Source organism: Eubalaena glacialis, chromosome 3 (assembly GCF_028564815.1).
Source record: "Eubalaena glacialis isolate mEubGla1 chromosome 3, mEubGla1.1.hap2.+ XY, whole genome shotgun sequence".
NCBI lineage: Eukaryota > Metazoa > Chordata > Mammalia > Artiodactyla > Balaenidae > Eubalaena > Eubalaena glacialis.
In genome coordinates this window covers 113,159,228-113,179,996 of record NC_083718.1, presented here as the reverse complement: position 1 = coordinate 113,179,996, position 20,769 = coordinate 113,159,228, and the positions used below count along the sequence as shown (strand labels likewise).

General features: G+C 36.3%; 1 protein-coding gene across 1 annotated transcript in view; it reads right to left on the bottom strand.

Annotated features, from left to right (window-relative positions):
- The window catches only part of DIPK1A (divergent protein kinase domain 1A), a 137,004-nt gene that overhangs the window by 39,841 nt on the left and 76,394 nt on the right, over nt 1-20,769 (bottom strand). The window contains exon 2 of the mRNA XM_061183882.1: nt 10,196-10,330. Coding sequence (XP_061039865.1) covers nt 10,196-10,330 — 135 coding nt within the window. The remainder of the gene's footprint in view (nt 1-10,195; nt 10,331-20,769) is intronic.

The following is a 20,769-nucleotide window of genomic DNA, read 5'->3' as shown; positions in this document are numbered from 1 at the left end:
AAGCTTTAAATGATACATTAAACAAGATGGATTTAATTGATATTTATAGGACATTCCACCCAAAAACAACAGAATACACATTTTTCTCAAGTGCTCATGGAACATTCTCCAGGATAGATCATATCTTGGGCCACAAATCAAGCCTTGGTAAATTTAAGAAAATTGAAATCGTATCAAGTATCTTTTCCGACCACAACGCTATGAGACTAGATATCAATTACAGGAAAAGATCTGTAAAAAATACAAACACATGGAGGCTACACAATACACTACTTAATAACGAAGTGATCACTGAAGAAATCAAAGGGGAAATCAAAAAATACCTAGAAACAAATGACAATGGAGACACGACGCCCCAAAACCTATGGGATGCAGCAAAAGCAGTGCTAAGAGGGAAGTTTATAGCAATACAAGCCTACCTCAAGAAACAGGAAACATCTCGAATAAACAACCTAACCTTGCACCTGAAGCAATTAGAGAAAGAAGAACAAAAAAACCCCAAAGCTAGCAGAAGGAAAGAAATCATAAAGATCAGATCAGAAATAAATGAAAAAGAAATGAAGGAAACAATAGCAAAAATCAATGAAACTAAAAGCTGGTTCTTTGAGAAGATAAACAAAATTGATAAACCATTAGCCAGACTCATCAAGAGAAAAAGGGAGAAGACTCAAATCAATGGAATTAGAAATGAAAAAGGGGAAGTAACCACTGACACTGCAGAAATACAAACGATCATGAGAGATTAGTACAAGCAACTCTATGCCAATAAAATGGACAACCTGGAAGAAATGCACAGATTCTTAGAAATGCACAACCTGCCGAGACTGAACCAGGAAGAAATAGAAAATATGAACAGACCAATCACAAGCACTGAAATTGAAACTGTGATTAAAAATCTTCCAACAAACAAAAACCCCAGGACCAGATGGCTTCACAGGCGAATTCTATCAAACATTTAGAGAAGAGCTAACACCTATCCTTCTCAAACTCTTCCAAAATACTGCAGAGGGAGGAACACTCCCAAACTCATTCTACGAGGCCACCATCACCCTGATACCAAAACCAGACAAAGATGTCACAAAGAAAGAAGACTACAGGCCAATATCACTGATGAACATAGATGCAAAAATCCTCAACAAAATACTAGCAAACAGAGTCCAACAGCACATTAAAAGGATCATACACCATGATCAAGTGGGGTTTATTCCAGGAATGCAAGGATTCTTCAATATACGCAAATCAATCAACGTGATACACCATATTAACAAATTGAAGGAGAAAAACCATATGATCATCTCAATAGATGCAGAGAAAGCTTTCGACAAAATTCAACACCCATTTATGATAAAAGCCCTCCAGAAAGTAGGCATAGAGGGAACTTTCCTCAACATAATAAAGGCCATATATGACAAACCCACAGCCAACATTGTCCTCAATGGTGAAAAACTGAAACCATTTCCACTAAGATTAGGAACAAGACAAGGTTGCCCACTCTCACCACTATTATTCAACATAGTTTTGGAAGTGTTAGCCACAGCAATCAGAGAAGAAAAAGAAATAAAAGGAATCCAAATCGGAAAAGAAGAAGTAAAGCTGTCACTGTTTGCAGATGACATGATACTATACATAGAGAATCCTAAGGATGCTACCAGAAAACTACTAGAGCTAATCAATGAATTTGGTAAAGTAGCAGGATACAAAATTAATGCACAGAAATCTCTTGCCTTCCTATATACTAATGATGAAAAATCTGAAAGTGAAATTAAGAAAACACTCCCGTTTACCATTGCAACAAAAAGAATAAAATATCTAGGAATAAACCTACCTAAGGAGACAAAAGACCTGTATGCAGAAAATTATAGGACACTGATGAAAGAAATTAAAGATGATACAAATAGATGGAGAGATATACCATGTTCTTGGATTGGAAGAATCAACATTGTGAAAATGACTCTGCTACCCAAAGCAATCTACAGATTCAATGCAATCCCTATCAAACTACCACTGGCATTTTTCACAGAACTAGAACAAAAAATTTCACAATTTGTATGGAAACACAGAAGACCCCAAATAGCCAAAGCAATCTTGAGAACGAAAAATGGAGCTGGAGGAATCAGGCTCCCTGACTTCAGACTATATTACAAAGCTACAGTAATCAAGACAGTTTGGTACTGGCACAAAAACAGAAATATAGATCAATGGAACAGGATAGAAAGCCCAGAGATAAGCCCACGCACATATGGTCACCTTATCTTTGATAAAGGAGGCAAGCATATACAGTGGAGAAAAGACAGCCTCTTCAATAAGTGGTGCTGGGAAAATTGGACAGGTACATGTAAAAGTATGAAATTAGAACACTCCCTGACACCATACACAAAAATAAACTCAAAATGGATTAAAGACCTAAGTGTAAGGCCAGACACTATCAAACTCTTAGAGGAAAACATAGGCAGAACACTCTATGACATAAATCACAGCAAGATCCTTTTTGACCCAGCTCCTAAAGAAATGGAAATAAAAACACAAATAAACAAATGGGACCTAATGAAACTTAAAAGCTTTTGCACAGCAAAGGAAACCATAAACAAGACCAAAAGACAACCCTCAGAATGGGAGAAAATATTTGCAAATGAAGCAACTGACAAAGGATTAATCTCCAAGATTTACAAGCAGCTCATGCAGCTCAATAACAAAAAAACAAACAACCCAATCCAAAAATGGGCAGAAGACCTAAATAGACATTTCTCCAAAGAAGATATACAGATTGCCAACAGACACATGAAAGAATGCTCAACATCATTAATCATTAGAGAAATGCAAATCAAAACTACAATGAGGTATCATCTCACACTGGTCAGAATGGCCATCATCAAAAAATCTAGAAACAATAAATGCTGGAGAGGGTGTGGAGAAAAGAGAACCCTCTTGCACTGTTGGTGGGAATGTAAATTGATACAGCCACTATGGAGAACAGTATGGAGGTTCCTTAAAAAACTAAAAATAGAACTACCATACGACCCAGCAATCCCACTACTGGGCATATACCCTGAGAAAACCATAATTCAGAAAGAGTCATGTACCAAAATATTCATTGCAGCTCTGTTTACAATAGCCAGGACATGGAAGCAACCTAGGTGTCCATCATCGGATGAATGGATGAAGAAGATGTGGCACATATATACAATGGAATATTACTCAGCCATAAAAAGAAATGAAATGGAGGTATTTGTAGTGAGGTGGATGGAGTTAGAGTCTGTCATACAGAGTGAAGTAAGTCAGAAAGAGAAAAAGAAATACAGTATGCTAACACATATATATGGAATCTAAGGAAAAAAAAGGTCATGAAGAACCTAGTGGCAAGATGGGAATAAAGACACAGACCTACTAGAGAATGGACTTGAGGATATGGGGAGGGGGAGGGGTGAGATGTGACAGGGTGAGAGAGTGTCATGGACATATATACACTACTAAATGTAAAATAGATAGCTAGTGGGAAGCAGCCGCATAGCACAGGGAGATCAGCTCGGTGCTTTGTGACCACCTAGAGGGGTGGGATAGGGAGGGTGGGAGGGAGGGAGATGCAAGAGGGAAGAGATATGGGAACATATGTGTATGTATAACTGATTCACTTTGTTATAAAGCAGAAACTAACACACCATTGTAAAGCAATTATACTTCAGTAAAGATGTTTAAAAAAAAAAAAAGAAGATGTGGCACATATATACAATGGAATATTACTCAGCCATAAAAAGAAATGAAATGGAGGTATTTGTAATGAGGTGGATGGAGTTAGAGTCTGTCATACAGAGTGAAGTAAGTCAGAAAGAGAAAAAGAAATACAGTATGCTAACACATATATATGGAAACTAAGGGAAAAAAAAAGAACAAAAGGTCATGAAGAACCTAGTGGCAAGACGGGAATAAAGACACAGACCTACTAGAGAATGGACTTGAGGATATGGGGAGGGGGAGGGGTGAGAAGTGACAGGGTGAGAGAGTGTCATGGACATATATACACTACCAAATGTAAAATAGCTAGCTAGTGGGAAGCAGCCGCATAGCACAGGGAGATCAGCTCGGTGCTTTGTGACCACCTAGAGGGGTGGGATAGGGAGGGTGGGAGGGAGGGAGATGCAAGAGGGAAGAGATATGGGAACATATGTATATGTATAACTGATTCACTTTGTTATAAAGCAGAAACTAACACACCATTGTAAAGCAATTATACTTCAATAAAGATGTTTAAAAAAAAAAAAAAAGATAGGATGCCTTTGCCATTCTCTACTAAATACTACTATTATATCCTTTCTCACTGCACTTCTCAGTACCTGAAGTCATTTATTTGTTTTTGTTTTTATTATTCATATTCTGCTACCAGAATATAAGCTCCTCCAGACGTGGACTCTGCTTACTACTGTATCAACAGCACCTAGAATAATGACTAACATGTAGTAAGTGTTCAAGAAATATTTGTTGATCAATGTATCTTCTAAAATGGACTATACTTTTAATATGATTCCTATGTGACAGTAATTACCTTGAAAATAAATATTAAATTATTAAAAATGAGAAAAAAAACTTGATAAAAGTTAAAAGCTAAACTGCCAACTTTCAAAGGAAGAAAAGAACCCTCATTGTTAATCTTTAGCAAACAATATTTGTAGGGCTACCTTTGGGTCTTCTATGTCTCTTTATAATCTTCCTTAGTTCACTAAAATGAAATTGACTGAGGATTTTGAAGGAAATCTGTTCAGAGTTTATACATAAGACACTATAATCCTTTGGCAGGCATGTTTTTGCTAAATGTGGTTTTGAGATAATGCAGTTTTATATATTTATATCCCAAACTGAAAACAGCCATCTTATTATATGCTCTGCTCTGTTCAGTTCATTCCACTTAAGAGAACAATCTATGCAGTAATACAGAGGGAGAGAGACAATCAGTTTAGACTCCACATTTCAAACCAGGAATTACTAGGACCAGAACAAGTATGCATGGATATTGCCATAATTTATGAAAAGGCCAGACAATTACTTAGCAGCTATTGTAAGACTGCAATCCAGGACAAGCAAATTTACAAGGAACTGCATTTCAAGCCAGTAAGGGCTGATTCAGACTTTAAAAAAGAGGTATAGTCTGTGTAATATAAAACTTACATAAATATATATAGCCATGGTTTTTCCTCTAAACATCCCCGCTTTTAGAATTTGCACGAATGTTTTCCTATTCTTTTACTTTCAATCTATCTGCATCTTTATATTTTAGATGTGTATCTTATAAATATCATATAGCTGCTTTTAAATTTTAACACAGTCTGACAATCTTTGTCTTTTAACTGACGCATTTGGTCCCTTTACATTTAATGTAATTACCAACATATTTGGGTTTAGATATACTACAGTCAGTGCCGTGGTAAGCCACCCATATTTCCTCTAGAAATAGAGCACTCATTCCCTCAGCTGCTGAGCATATAGGCAGTCAACAGCTCTCAGCTGAATCTTTCTTTGGGACTTGGCCCCAGCTGGAATACAGCCTTACCCAAAGTCATATCCCCTTTAGGGAGGATGGGAGAGGATGGAAAACTGTATACAATGACTGGTCAGTGAGCGGGGTATAAAGGCCTGGACCTCTGCAAGGCCATCCCACCCCCAGGTTCCCTGTAGAATCAACTGATGCTTTTATTACTACTGCATTGCAGTTTAAACTTCTCATTCTGGTCTATCTTCCTTCCTCACTCCCCCACAGATGTTAACCTCAAAAGCCCATCCCAATAAACTTCCTTCAGGCAAATCTCAGTCTCTGAGTCTGTTTGCCAGGGAATTCAATTTGTGACATCTATCACCTTATTATGTGTTTTCTACTTCTTCTGCCTGTTATGTTTCTTCTTCTTTACTTTATTGCCTTCTTTAGGACTGAGTGTTCTTTTATTATTTATTCCATTTTTTCTGTATTAGTTTGGAAATGATACACTCTTTTTCTATTCCAGAGGCTATCCTAGAAATAACAAATACATAGTTGAATTAGCAAGTCTAAAGTTAATTGATTAATACTTTTCCCCTACTCTGCAATATGATAAGGATTTTAAACATTTTAACTCCTTTTACCCTTTTCCCAATTTATATGTAATTGTTACCCTAGGTACCTCATGTAAGTGGACACATACAACATTTGTCCTTTTGCATCTAGCTTATATCATTTAGCATAGTATTTTCGAGGTTCCTCCATATTGTGGTATGCATCAGAATTTCATTCTTTTTAAAGGTTGAATAATATTCCATATTCCATATATCACATTTTGTTTATGCATTCATCTGTTAATGGACATTAGAGAGTTTCCACCTTTTGGCTACTGTGAATAATGCTGCTATGAACATTGGTGTGCAAGTATCTGTTTAAGTCCCTGCTTTCCTTTCTTTTGAGTATATACCTAGAAGTGGAATTACTGGTAATTCTATATTTAACTTTTTGAGGAACTTCCATATTATCTTCCTGATTCTCTTAAATACATTTCAATTCCCTGTTGAAATTAGCCATTGTTTTATTTATATTCTCTACCTATTTTCCTACTTACTTGAACATGAACATAGTTATTTTAAAATCCTTTTAGGATGACACCAATATCTAGGTCATCTGTGGATCTGCTTCTATTGTCCGTGTTTATTTCTTGGTTTTCAGTCATGTCATCTTGTCTTTTGGCATGCTCTGTAATTGTCTACATAATGCCTCCAGAGAGGATTTCCCTTCCCTCTAGTAGGCAGATATAATGGTAGCTGATCGCCTTAATCCAGTGAGGGGCTGTGCTGAGTGCAGGCTGAATTGTACCTCTGGTAAAGCTCAACCTATTTTTGACTCATCTCTATTCCAAGAGCATAGCCCTCCAGGATTTTTAACTGAGAGCCTGGGAATTCATTGAGGTTTCTCCCCCTGGAAGGTTCATAACTCTAGTCTGTATCTTGTGAGACTGCCAAAACGTCTGCTTTTCAAAGGCTTTCCAATGAGATTTTTTTAGCCTCCCACTCTGTAAAGCCCCAGGATTTGGCAAATATCCCAACAGGATAACTGGCTTTATGCTTGAGGCTCCCTTAGTCTTCTATAAAAGCTTGCTGGTTTTTTATCCCCAGCAGCAGCACTCTCCCAGTATACAGTCCTGGTTCTCAGACCCCTGCTCATGCCCAGCATCAGCAAATTCCTCAAGCGAAAAAGAAGCTACAAAGTCAGCTCGCCTCTCTGAGGTTCTTTTAGCCCACCTTCACTCTTGGTGTTCAGTCCTTTGGAATCTCAGCCCAAAGCATGGTGTACCAAGGTCCCACTCTTGGTAGAAAATGGACTATATTTTTATCTTCCTAGCCCCATAAGACTGTATTTCAGGTCATACATCTCCAGGCAAACACAGCCACAAAATCTAGGCTCACCTCTCTTAAATCTTATCCTCTCCCAGATCTTGATCAAGTAATTCCTCACTATCTTGTTAGCTCTTTGAAGCTTTAACATATACTTTAAAAATATTTTCTCTGCCTGCTTTTTAGTTCTAATCACACAATTCCTATGTCATATCAGTACTATCTTAGTACTACTGGTCTTAGTACTACTAGTTGTGCTAAGTTTTAAGAACATAATTCCCAAATGCAGAGAAACTACAATTCTTTTTAAAGCCAGTCTTAGGAAAAAGGATATATTTTAGGCTCAGAAAACATTTTCATTATTTTCAAGTTTTAGAATGATAACCATTAAATTATGCTAGAATTATATTCTGCTTCCATTCCTTATCAATTAAAGTAAACTTAAAGGAAAATAATATGGTACTTCAACTATAATTCACCCATAACAGAATATGTACCAACATATGCCTAACATTTTAAAGGCTATTGTATTAAAACAGATAAAACCATGTCTATTTCATTTGGGCTTAATCTCTAGAACAGTACTTCTAACATAACCAGATGATGTTAATAGGTCTTCCTGGGAGGGCTGCAGTGGAGATGGATTTTTTTCCTAATCAAGTATATTTGCTTTCTCTGGAGATGCAGAATGCACACTAGTATATTAAAGATCCTGAGAAGTCCCCAGTAAAGTCAGTTATTTATATTTGTTTAACCCTCTGTTTTCAAATATATCTGATCATGGAATACACTTTAATGTGTACACTTTAATGTGTGAGAAAGGTGACCTAAAAAAAAAAGGAAATAAACATTTCAAATAGTTTTGGTTATTTATACGTTATAGTTGATTATATAACTTCTTTCTTCTTCATTGAAGGTGAGCTGGTGAGTTTTGTGGGAGATCTTGTTAGCTTCATTAATCTATAACTTCCTTTATCAGTCTTTTCTGACATTGGGTAGCAGAAAGAGCATGAGCTTTCTATAGAGACAGAATTAGGATCAAATTCTGGCTCCACCATCACAGGCAAATTCTTCTCTCTGCTAGCCATATTTCTTTATTTGTAAGGTGGGCTTGGGGGGCTTTCACAGTATTATTTTAAGTACTAATGACCATGTAAAGTGCCCAGTGTATTGTCTGGCTCCAGAGGTTCCTCCTAGTAAAATTCCTCAAGGATCTGGAATGGCCCATGGGAATGAACATAAGATTGACATCTTTCAACCCTCCTTGATTTGGGACTCTTCTTTGTTAATTAATTCCCTTGCTTCTTATATTAGTAATTTCTCCCCTGCCTAGTTAAGAGGCTGTAATACTCCTGGGGAATAATGGTTTTTTGTTTTTGCTGTTGTTTTTTTAAATTTTTTATCCTGACTGAGTAGCCGGAATTAAATTGATTTTTATTTTCTTAGAACTTTTCAAAGGTTCAGCTCTCCCTGTCTTATGGGGAGACATTTGCTACTGTAATATTTATTTTACCTTACTGTAATTATTCATTTTCTTCCCTGCTAGACTCTAAGTTCGTAAGGTCAGGATATCTTCTTCCTTGCTAAATGCACACCCCTAGCACCACTGGCCTAGTTAAAAAGTAACCACTCAATAATTACAGAATTGTTAACAAGTTATAATAATTGGGATCCCAACCACTATTATATCAAAAATATAATTCTCAGATGAAATGTTTTAATATTATTTATATAGAAGATATTAGCAGAAAACAAGGAGTTAAATTTACTTATCCTGGATTTTCTAGAAATCTTAGACTGATAGAGCGATTTTCCTGAGATATATCCAATAATTAGGATAGAAATTAAATAATAAATACACTTATATGCTTTTTAGGTAAATTTTCAGTATTCGAGAATGACTCCATTTATTCAAAAGATGTGTTCTAGAAAGGTTGCCTGCAAATAACACTTTCATACTATAAATATTTAAAAACCCATCTGACTGGGCTTCCCTGGTGGCGCAGTGGTTGAGAATCCGCCTGCCAATGCAGGGGACACGGGTTCAATCCCTGGTCCGGGAGGATCTTACATGCCGCAGAGCAACTAAGCCCGTGTGCCACGACTACTGAGCCTGTGCCCTACAGCCCGCGAGCCACAACTACTGAGCCCGTGCGCCACAACTACTGAAGCCCGTGCGCCTAGAGCCCGTGCTGTGCAACAAAGAGAAGCCACCGCAATGAGAAGCCCACGCACCGCAAGGAAGAGTAGCCCCTGCTCGCCACAACTAGAGAAAGCCCGCGCGCAGCAATGAAGACCCAACGCAGCCAAAAATAAATAAATAAATAAATAAATTTATTAAAAAAAAAACCCATCTGATTACAGTAAACGAAACTTCAAGTATATTTGAAAAACAAAAATCCCTCTTTGTAATAAGGATGCTTTCACACTAGTCTGTATCACATATTCAGATTTCTGAATACTGGATTTTTCAAAGTGGGGAACAGTCCTACTAACTTGGTCATATCAAAATGCTAAGAAGTTCAGCACAACTCAAAATCAAATTAACTTTTATTTTTGAAAAAAAGTTTTAGCATGTATATAGTAGTAAATATAATGTGTTATTAATATAGGTTTTTTTAATGTGTTATTAAATTTAGAATGGATAAACAACAAGGTCCTACTGTATAGCACAGGGAACTATATCCAATCTCCCAGGATAAGCCATAATGGAAAAGAATATTAAAAAAAAAAGTCTCTATGTGTATAACTGAGTCACTGTGCTGTACAGCAGAGATTGGCACGACATTGTAAATCAACTGTACTTCAATTAAAAATAGGTTTTTCCATATACTAGAAAATAAAAAATACTTACTATTATTTTCTTACAGTCCTTTCCTCTGCATAGTTCTGTATAGGTAGAGTATTGCACATATATAATCCAGCTTCCAACAAAAACCACCAACCAGGAAAAGAAAAGATATTTCATTCGCACATATGAGAAGCGAGCCTGTAAGTAAAAGAGCACATAACAATCATTCATTCAGCACCAAGTCAGCATTCACTGTCCTAGAACATGACTTTTCCCCCTTTCTTGGAAGAACTCAATATATATTCTAGGCTTTCATATGGCAATTCTCCTAGAACAAAGTGTACTTTCACTTAGTCCAAACAGCACTGATCTTAGAAAAGGAAGCTCCTTGGTCTTGCCAAGGAAAAGGGAACAAAATACCCTTTAAAATGTATAACCTTTCAAATACCACCAGCATCCAAACCTACTCATTAAGCACAAGCACGTGCACTATGCTACCCTGGGCACCCAGTAAGATCAGGTAAAGAAAGACACAATTCCCACTTACTACAAGCTTACAGAAGAGCGTTTCAAATAAGAATCTTAAAGTTCTTCATGAATAAGCATGGTAAAATAATTGTGTTTTAAGAAATAAGAACAGAGAATTTGGCTACTTGTCTAATGTCTCACAGTGAGGTACAACCAGAGTAAGAAATTATTCGTATTCATTCCTACTTCCCTGCTGTATTCACCAATGCTTTATGTTCCTCCTATTCAACTAATCAAATGCTTCACCTAACAGATATTCTGGAAAGTTAAGGAGAAAGTTACAACTATTAAAGGAGAAGAAAGGTTAAGATATATAAAGAATAAAATACTCCCTGCATGTCAGTTTGTAAAGCTGCACAACAGGATCCTCTTTGCACTGTTTTGCTCTCAGTGCTCTGGTATCTAATTGCGACTCGGGTCAGTTAGTGCTTTTTCTCCATCAACCACATATCAAACAGTTTAATCTTCAAAATGTCAGCTAGTCAAGATAATTTGATATTTATTTTTTGAGTCTGGAACGCCAGTGGTCTGGTTTTATAAACAACTGAATTTAGGACTATGGGGAGAATTGAGCAAAATAAAGGTACGTAAACAAACAACGAAAGGCTAGTTTTGCTTTTACAATCACAAGTCAGTTTCTCACACTGGGCAACAGTAGGATACTGTGAGCGCTGTGAGCATGCAAAGAAAGCAGAAAGAGATGAAAGAGACGTAAATGCATCTGCAGAAGACAATGAGTGCAGAGGAAAAAGAGACTCAGGAAATACTGAATTCTGTTGGCTTTGTTTGCGGTTTAGATATCGGTCTTTGTGAGGTTAACAGATGGTGAATCCCAGTACCAAAAGGCTTGAGTACAACGAATTCACAATTATATGATAGGTCTTTGAGCTTTATTATTAAAATATTTTTTAAAATGCCTTTAATGCAAGTTATTTTTGTATAGCTCTAAATGAATTCAGTAAAAAGAAAGTTCATATAGAATTCCAAATTAATCACATAAATGACAATGGGGTTTACACCAAGGGGTTTGTTTGAAAGACATTTAAGATTACTTGGCCCTAATAAGAGGTCTAGTCATCAGAGAGAAATTGATATGTACTAGTATTATGAAGCTTAAATATGATTAAATGACATAATGCCTATAGAACATAAGCACATTGCTAGGCACATAGAAAATACTCAACAAATAGCAAAATCAATTTGCAAAGCACTGAACAAAAAGCCAATAATGCTGTCATTATGGTTTGGCCACCACCTTCTTTTTGGGCTTGCCAAAAAGAAAACTGAATCTGAATCTGATTAAGCCTTACCAGTTTACAGGAAATACAGGAGACAGAGGAATATAAGTGACACTTAAGTAAGTGACACTACTAGGATACAATCAGCAAACTCCAGGCTGTGGGAAGTGCTGCAATACAAACAACCCAGTTCTTCAACAAATAAAATACAAGGGAGAAAATAGAGAGAAGATGGGAAAACCGAAGATCAAAAAATACATAAGAAATACTGTATATTAAATAATCACAATCTGTGGATCTTTTCTGAGTCCTGATTCAAATGTAAAACTGCAAAAGAAAATGACATTTATGAGACAATTGAAAACTTGAAGACTGACAGGATACCTGACGTCGTTAAGGAATTATTTTAATTTTTCTGGTGTAATAATGTAATGTTTAAAGAAAAAAGACCTTATCTTTTAGAGATAGACATCGAAATATTTATGAGTGAAATAATATCTGGGATTTGCCACAAAATAATATGGGAAGGGAGAAGTAGGTGGGGTATGATTAAAACAAAATTGGCCATGAGTTGGTAACTGTTCAAGCTGGGTGATAGTTACATGCCTTCTTTTGTACATGTTTTTCTCTACTTTTTTAACATTTTTTTATGTTGTGCGGTAAGGAATACTTCCACACCAAGACACCCCCTTCCCACACATTCATTCAGCAGCTATTTATTGTCTACTAAGTGCCAGGTGCTGCTTTAGGCACTTTTAGAACATCTCCAGTTAAAGGGACAAACAAATTATAAATCTACCATATACGAGTACCCTCAACACAGTTAAGAGGGTTCTTTGAACAACTGTAGCATGGCATGATTTTACTTTTAGAAGTCCAATCTTTTTTTTTTTTTGGCCCCTAGAGAAAGATTATTTAATAAAAGATGATGAGACAACTGTTAATCATTGGAAATAGCATATTTAAATACCTAAAACATATCTTATATCCAAATAAATTTCACATGAGGGACTTCCCTGGTGGCGCAGTGTTTAAGAATCCGCCTGCCAATGCAGGGGACATGGGTTTGAGCCTTGGTCCGGGAAGATCCCACATGCCGCGAAGCAACTAAGCCCGTGTGCCACAAATACTGAGCCTGCGTTCTAGGGCCCGCGAGCCACAACTACTGAGCCCATGCACCGCAACTACTGCAACCCACGTGCCGAGAGCCGTGCTCCACAACAAAGAGAAGCCACCACAATGAGAAGCCCGCACATTGCAACAAAGAGTAACCCCCGCTCGCCGCAACTAGAGAAAGCCCATGCACGGCAACGAAGACCCAACGCAGCCAAAAAATAAATAAATAAATTTATTTTAAAAAATAATAAATTCCACATGAAACATGTACATGTAAAATCTTAAATAATATAATACAAATGTAGGAATCAAGAAGTTACTGAATAAAATTATTGAAACCATTTTATTTTAGGAAAGCTAAAAGAAAAGCCAATCTTTTTTTTTTTTAAACCAACTTTGTGATTTTTATTTATGGGCAACAACTATATACTCCTAGATATCACTAAACCGTGTACAATTAGAAACACAGCATTGTAGAAGAGCAGACATCAGAGTGAAACAGAGCAGACTTAAGGAAATATCAATCTTCATTATTTTGCTCATTTTTCATTATGTGCACAAAGAAGCATGAATGCAATTTGAAATCTTTTAATGGCAATAAAGTTACAATCACCCACCTGCGTGACAAGTCCAATCTTATATTAACACTGAGATAGGGTTTTAAAAGAAGATTAATCTCAATTCATTTAGTAAAAAGTCAAGGAAGACCTTACACTGCAATACAATGTAAAAGAATATTTTCTTTTTTCCTTCCTGCCTTGCTCCACAGCAGGTAGAAGTCGCAGAGCAAAGGAAACAACACAGGCCTGGTGAGTAGGGTTCTCTCTTAGTGTTCAGAATTTGGTTCTGTCTTAACTTCTTCTTGACACCTACCTCAAGAAGCTTAGAAATGTCAACTACCCTCTGGACTCTCCATCAATGATTTCTATTAGCTTTCAAACGCATATTGAGCTTAATAGATGCCGGCAGCTAAGACTTGTATATTTCTCCCTCCTGCAGAGCCAGTTTAATAAAACTTGGAATCATTTTGCCTTTCTCTCAAATAGCTACGTTAAATTTTTTCCCTGGCATATGTTTAAATGGAAAAACACCCTGTAAACTGGCTTGCCCGCTGAGTGTTCATCATGATACAGAATGTCAAAAATTTTGGAGAGGAAGTTGGATTAATGATGTTCCCAGCAGGGCACTGGGCATCACCTGTTGTACATATAATGACAAAAGGAGTGAAACACGTTTTTATTCCAGCATGCCATGGAACTTACTGTGATTTGAGAGTAACACAAAATAGTATAAGGACCTTCATGTGTTTTTTTTTTTTTAACATCTTTATTGGAGTATAATTGCTTTACAATGTTGTGTTAGTTTCTGCTGTATAACAAAGTGAATCAGCTATACGTATACATATATCCCCATATCCCCTCCCTTTTGCATCTCCCTCCCACCCTCCCTATCCCATCCCTCTAGGTGGTCACAAAGCACGGAGCTGATCTTCCTGTGCTATGCAGCTGCTTCCCACTAGCTAGCTATTTTACATTTGGTAGTGTGTATATGTCCATGCTACTCTCTCACTTCGTCCCAGCTTACCCTTCCCCCTCCCCGTGTCCTCAAGTCCATTCTCTATGTGTGTCTTTATTCCTGCCTGCCCCTAGGTTCATCAGAACCATTTTTTTTTTTTAGATTCCATATATATGTTAGCATACGGTATTTGTTTTTCTCTTTCTGACTTACTTCACTCTGTGTGACAGACTCTAGGTCCATCCACCTCACTACAAATAACTCAATTTCGTTTCTTTTTATGGCTGAATAATATTCCATTGTATATTTGTGCCACATCTTCTTTATCCATTCATCTGTCCATGGACACTTAGGTTGCTTCCATGTCCTGGCTATTGTAAACAGAGCTGCAATGAACATTTTGGTACATGACTCTTTTTGAATTATGGTTTTCTCAGGGTAGATGCCCAGTAGTGGGATTGCTGGGTCGTATGGTAGTTCTATTTTTAGTTTTTTAAGGAACCTCCATACTGTTCTCCATAGTGGCTGTATCAACTTACATTCCCACCAACAGGGCAAGAGGGTTCTCTTTTCTCCACACCCTCTCCAGCATTTATTGTTTGTAGACTTTTTGATGATGGCCATTATGAGGTGATACCTCATTGTAGTTTTGATTTGCATTTCTCTAATGATTAGTGATGTTGAGCATCCTTTCATGTGTTTGTTGGCAATCTGTATATCTTCTTTGGAGAAATGTCTATTTAGGTCTTCTGCCCATTTTTGGATTGGGCTGTTTGTTTTTTTGATATTGAGTTGCATGAGCTGCTTGTATATTTTGGAGATTAATCCTTTGTCAGTTGCTTCATTTGCAAATATTTTCTCCCATGCTGAGGGTTGTCTTTTGGTCTTGTTTATGGTTTCCTTTGCTGTGCAAAAGCTTTTAAGTTTCATTAGGTCCCATTTGTTTATTTTTGTTTTTATTTCCATTTCTCCAGTGAGGTGGGTCAAAAAGGATCTTGCTGTGATTTATGTCATAGAGTGTTCTGCCTGTGTTTTCCTCGAAGAGTTGTATAGTGTCTGGCCTTACATTTAGGTCTTTAATCCATTTTGAGTTTATTTTTGTGTATGGTGTTAGGGAGTGTTCTAATTTCATTCTTTTACATGTAGCTGTCCAGTTTTCCCAGCACCACTCATTGAAGAGGCTGTCTTTTCTCCATTATATATTCTTGCCTCCTTTATCAAAGATAAGGTGACCATATGTGCATGGGTTTATCTCTGGCTTTCTATCCTGTTCCATTGATCTATATTTCTGTGCCAGTATCATACTGTCTTGATTACTGTAGGTTTGTAGTATAGTCTGAAGTCAGGGAGCCTGATTCCTCCAGCTCCATTTTTCTTTCTCAAGATTGCTTTCACTATTTGGGATCTTTTGTGTTTCCATAAAAATTGTGAAATTTTTTGTTCCAGTTTTGTGAAAAATGCATTGGTAGTTTGATAGGGATTGCATTGAATCTGTAGATTGCTTTGGGTAGTCATTTTCACAATGTTGATTCTTCCAGTCCAAGAACATGGTATCTCTCTCCATCAGTTTGTATCATCTTTAATTTCTTTCATCAGTGTCTTATAGTTTTCTGCATACAGGTCTTTTGTCTCCTTAGGTAGGTTTATTCCTAGGTATTTTATTCTTTTTGTTGCAGTGGTAAATGGGAGTGTTTCCTTAATTTCTCTTTCAGATCTTTCATCATTAGTGTATAGGAATGCAAGAGATTTCTGTACATTAATTTTGTATCCTGCTACTCTACCAAATTCATTGATTAGCTCTAGTTTTCTGGTAGCATCCTTAGGATTCTCTATGTATAGTATCATGTCATCTGCAAACAGTGACAGTTTTACTTCTTCCTTTCTGATTTGGATTCCTTTTATTTCTTTTTCTTCTCTGATTGCTGTGGCTAAAACTTCCAAAACTATGCTGAATAATAGTGGTGAGAGTGGGCAACCTTGTCTTGTTCCTGATCTTAGAGGAAATGGTTTCAGTTTTTCACCATTGAGAATGATGTTTGCTGTGGGTTTGTCATATATGGCCTTTATTATGTTGAGGTAGGTTCCCTCTATGCCTACTTTCTGGAGTGTTTTTATCATAAATGGGTGTTGAATTTTGTTGAAAGCCTTTTCTGCATCTACTGAGATTATCATATGGTTTTTTTTTTTAAAGAGCAATATTGAATGTCAAATATATTTTTAACATACCAGATTTTCAAAAAGAAAAAATATATACAGTGTGTACACTGGAGGAAAAGTGCATATTTTGAGGAGAAACAAGCATTCTGATACAGTTATTTATAGTAAAATACTGTTAAATATTCCAGAAGAATACCTGATAAAACTCATCAAAAACTTTATACTTTTTTTACATAGAAATTCTACTTCTAGGTATTTAAAACATGGTTTTTATCCTTCAATTTGTTAATATGGTGTATCACATTGATTGATTTGCGTATATATTCATGTGTTCTTTAATTTCTGCAGATCCTGCTGCTTCACACTTTAAGATAAAGATTAAAAAAAACAGCCATAAATGACATCTGTAGCTATTAACTAATTTTATTTCCCTGTGTGGCACTCACTAAAATGTTCCCAGTGGTCTGTTCCGTACCAATTACCTAGACAATCTAGACTTTAAGAAATGTAGTTACTGTTTCTGACCTTTTTTTTTTTTTGCTGAACTATCCAAAATATGGCCCAGCAGATTTTCTGTTCTGCTGATTTTGTGCCTAGCTACTAGTGGTACATTGCTTTATTCTAAATTATGCTCTTGAAAGTCATGATAAGAATTTTAGTAAATACACTACAGCAATGATTCTCAACTGGAGTCAATTTTGCCCCCAGGGGATACCTGGCAATGTCTGGAACTGGGGAGTGCTACTGGAGTCTTGTGGGTAGAGGCCAGAGATGCTGTTAAACATCCTTCAATGCACAGAAGTGCCCTTCACAACAAAGAATTATCTCCCCAAATGTCAATAGTGCTAAGGCTGAGAAAACTTGTATTATGGTTACACAGTAAAATGAAAACAAAAATTAAGCAGTTGAAAGAATCAAATTTGTATGACACTATCATTTTATTTTAGTCTTTAAGGCATAAACTACTACTAATTAGAAAAATATAACATCTGTCTGGAAATAACAGAAGTAATTCTTTATGACTAAATGATTGGCAATATCTTATTATAAATAAAGAAAAATCACTGGAGATGGAAAATATATAAATGATGAAATAAACTTTCCTACCAATTCTACTGTAAAGAATAGTGATACTTTTTCTTTTTTTATATTGTGTGATCTCACTGTGATAACTTTATTTCAAAACAAATCTGAAAATCTATGATCTTATTCAAATGATTTTACATTAAGTTTTAAAAATAGGCATAAAGAAGCAACACCTCAAAATTTAGCCATGTAAGACTACTTTTATGTTACTTATCAATTTTTCACATTCAACATCTTTTACAAACATAAAGCACAAAGTCCCATCTGCTCTACCTCTAAATACTTCCTACACAGATGTTCTTAATTTTGAAAAGTAAGGAAGAAAAATAGGTATCATGTCTTACTTAATATGTTTAGTGGACTTGAACACTCAGAAAACCTAACAAACTGATGAGGCTATTGCTTGCAAAAACTCAAATACAATGATTTCATCATTTCATAGAAAAAGCTGAGAGACATGTTTGCCCTTTTTCTTTTGTGATAACACTGGTTTATAACATTTATGTAAGTTTCATGTGTACAACATATTTTTATTCAAGTTTTTCAATTACCAGTTACTCTGAAATAAACTTCAAAAATCTTTTTTTTCCTTATTGTTATATTGACAACATTGTAGCTAGCTTTTACTGCTAAATAGTTAGGAGTAATCTGGCTGAAAAAAACTAAAGTTAAAATTATTCACACATATCCCCAAATATAACTTTTACCCCTTTTCTTTAAATAAACTCTAGATATTTATAGTAATAATACTTTTGAAAAATATGCTAGCTGTAAAAAAACAGAAATATAAAGAAAGCATTTAATAAGGTAAATACTTTATAGCACAACACATACAGATAAACTTTGTTTGGAATGGATCCTGTACCTTTTTTTTTTTTTTAACATCTTTATTGGAGTATAATTGCTCTACAATGGTGTGTTAGTTTCTGCTTTATAACAAAATGTATCAGCCAGACATATACATATATCCCTATATCTCCTCCCTCTTGCGTCACCCTCCCACCCTCCCTATCCCACCCCTCTAGGTGCTCACAAAACACCGAGCTGATCTCCCTGTGCTATGTGGCTGCTTCCCACTAGCTAGCTATTTTACATTTGGTAGTGTATATATGTGCATGCCACTCTCTCACTTCATCTCAGCTTACCCTTCCCCTTCCCCGTGTCCTCAAGTCCATTCTCTATGTCTGCGTCTTTATTCCTGTCCTGCCCCTAGGTTCTTCAGAACCGTTTTTTTTTTTTTTTTTAATTCCATATATATGTGCTAGCATATGGTATTTGTTTTTCTCTTTCTGACTTACTTCACTCTGTATGACAGACCCTAGGTCCATCCACCTCACTACAAATAACTCAATTTCGTTTATTTTTTGGCTGCGTTGGGTCTTTGTTGCTGCACCTGGGCTTTCTCTAGTTGTGGCGAGCAGGCTTCTCATTGCAGTGGCTTCTCTTGTTGCCGAGAATGGGCCCTCGGCACGCGGGCTTCAGTAGTTGTGGCTCACGGGCTCAGTATTTGTGGTGCATGGGCTTAGTTGCTCCACAGCATGTGGGATTTTCCCGGACCAGGGATCGAACCCATGTCCCCTGAACTGGCAGGCGGATTCTTTTTTTTTTTTTTCTTTTTTTTTAATAAATGGCGCACGGGCTTCAGTAGTTGTGGCGCGCAGGCTCAGTAGTTGGGGCCCAGTGGCTTAGTTGCTCCGCGGCACGTGGTATCTTCCTGGACCAGGGATCCAACCCGTGTCCCCTGCATTGGCAGGCAAATTCCCAACCACTGCATCACCAGGGAAGTCCCAGCAGGCAGATTCTTAACCACTGTGCCACCAGGGAAGTCCCTCCTGTACCTTTATTAAAGGGTGTTTCACTGCTTAGTTGGAAGGCTATGGGAAAACCATTAAGAAAATTATCTAAATGTATCTAAACTATCCTAGTGCTAATTTTCATAAACATCAAAAAACAACTATGATACTCAACCAAAGAAACACACAAAAAATTACTTTCATGTCATTCCACACAAGGAAAATCTTGAGTTTTTATGTTAAAAATAGTGAAAATAAAGGTCCTAAAAATATCTATGGTCCCCAACTTGTCCTGAGCATGAAAATGCTTTTTTTATGACAAAACTTTAGAGAAGAATTCCTTGTCAAAGAGCATTATTAGTCTATTGATCAGAGTTTTAGCATTCTTCATCTTTCTAAGAGCTGAATTTTCACTTTTATAGGAAGATTTGTCGTTGTTCTCTGATCTAAATTCTAAAGGTTTTATTTGCATGGCATATTCTCTGTTTTGATTTTATTAGAACTCTAGAAATAAAATTATAACAGGGAGCAGATAATTTTCACATTTTCTCTGAATGCTGGTTCATATTTTTTATAGCTTAGGCACTGACAGCATCAAAAATGCAGAACACTTTTCGTGGGGGAACTAATTGCATGGGGTGATCCTTAAGCCTGTGGCTAGTTTCAATAGCAAATTACTATTCCAAAGAAGTGTCAAAGTGTGGGAAAACGCTCATGATATGGTAAGAGAAAAAAATCAGCTTTTAAAACAACATGTATGGTATGTTCCCAATTTTGCTTTAAAAAAAAAAAGAGAGAGAGAAAGTTACCAACAGACTGTAGAAACTGCAAGGCATTAAACCAAATGTCAAGGGCGGTTATCTCAAAATGTCAAAAGTGGTGGGATTATGGATGATTTTTATTTTTTTCTCTATTACACAGATTTTCTATAATGAATACATATTACTTTTTTAATCTGAAAAAACTACATATTTGTATATAGGTACTTAGCATACCTATTTAAAAACATACCTCTAGGATCTAGAAGTCTCCTTCCTGACTGCTTTTCAAAAACTTTTTTTAAAAAAACTGGAAAATATATCATTCATATAGAATTGTTTAAAATACATAAGTATAACTTAAATTATAAAGTAAATACCCATATAACTCCCACCTGGGTTAAGAAACAGTTTCTCTAGTGCTTTCACTGACCCCCATGTGACCT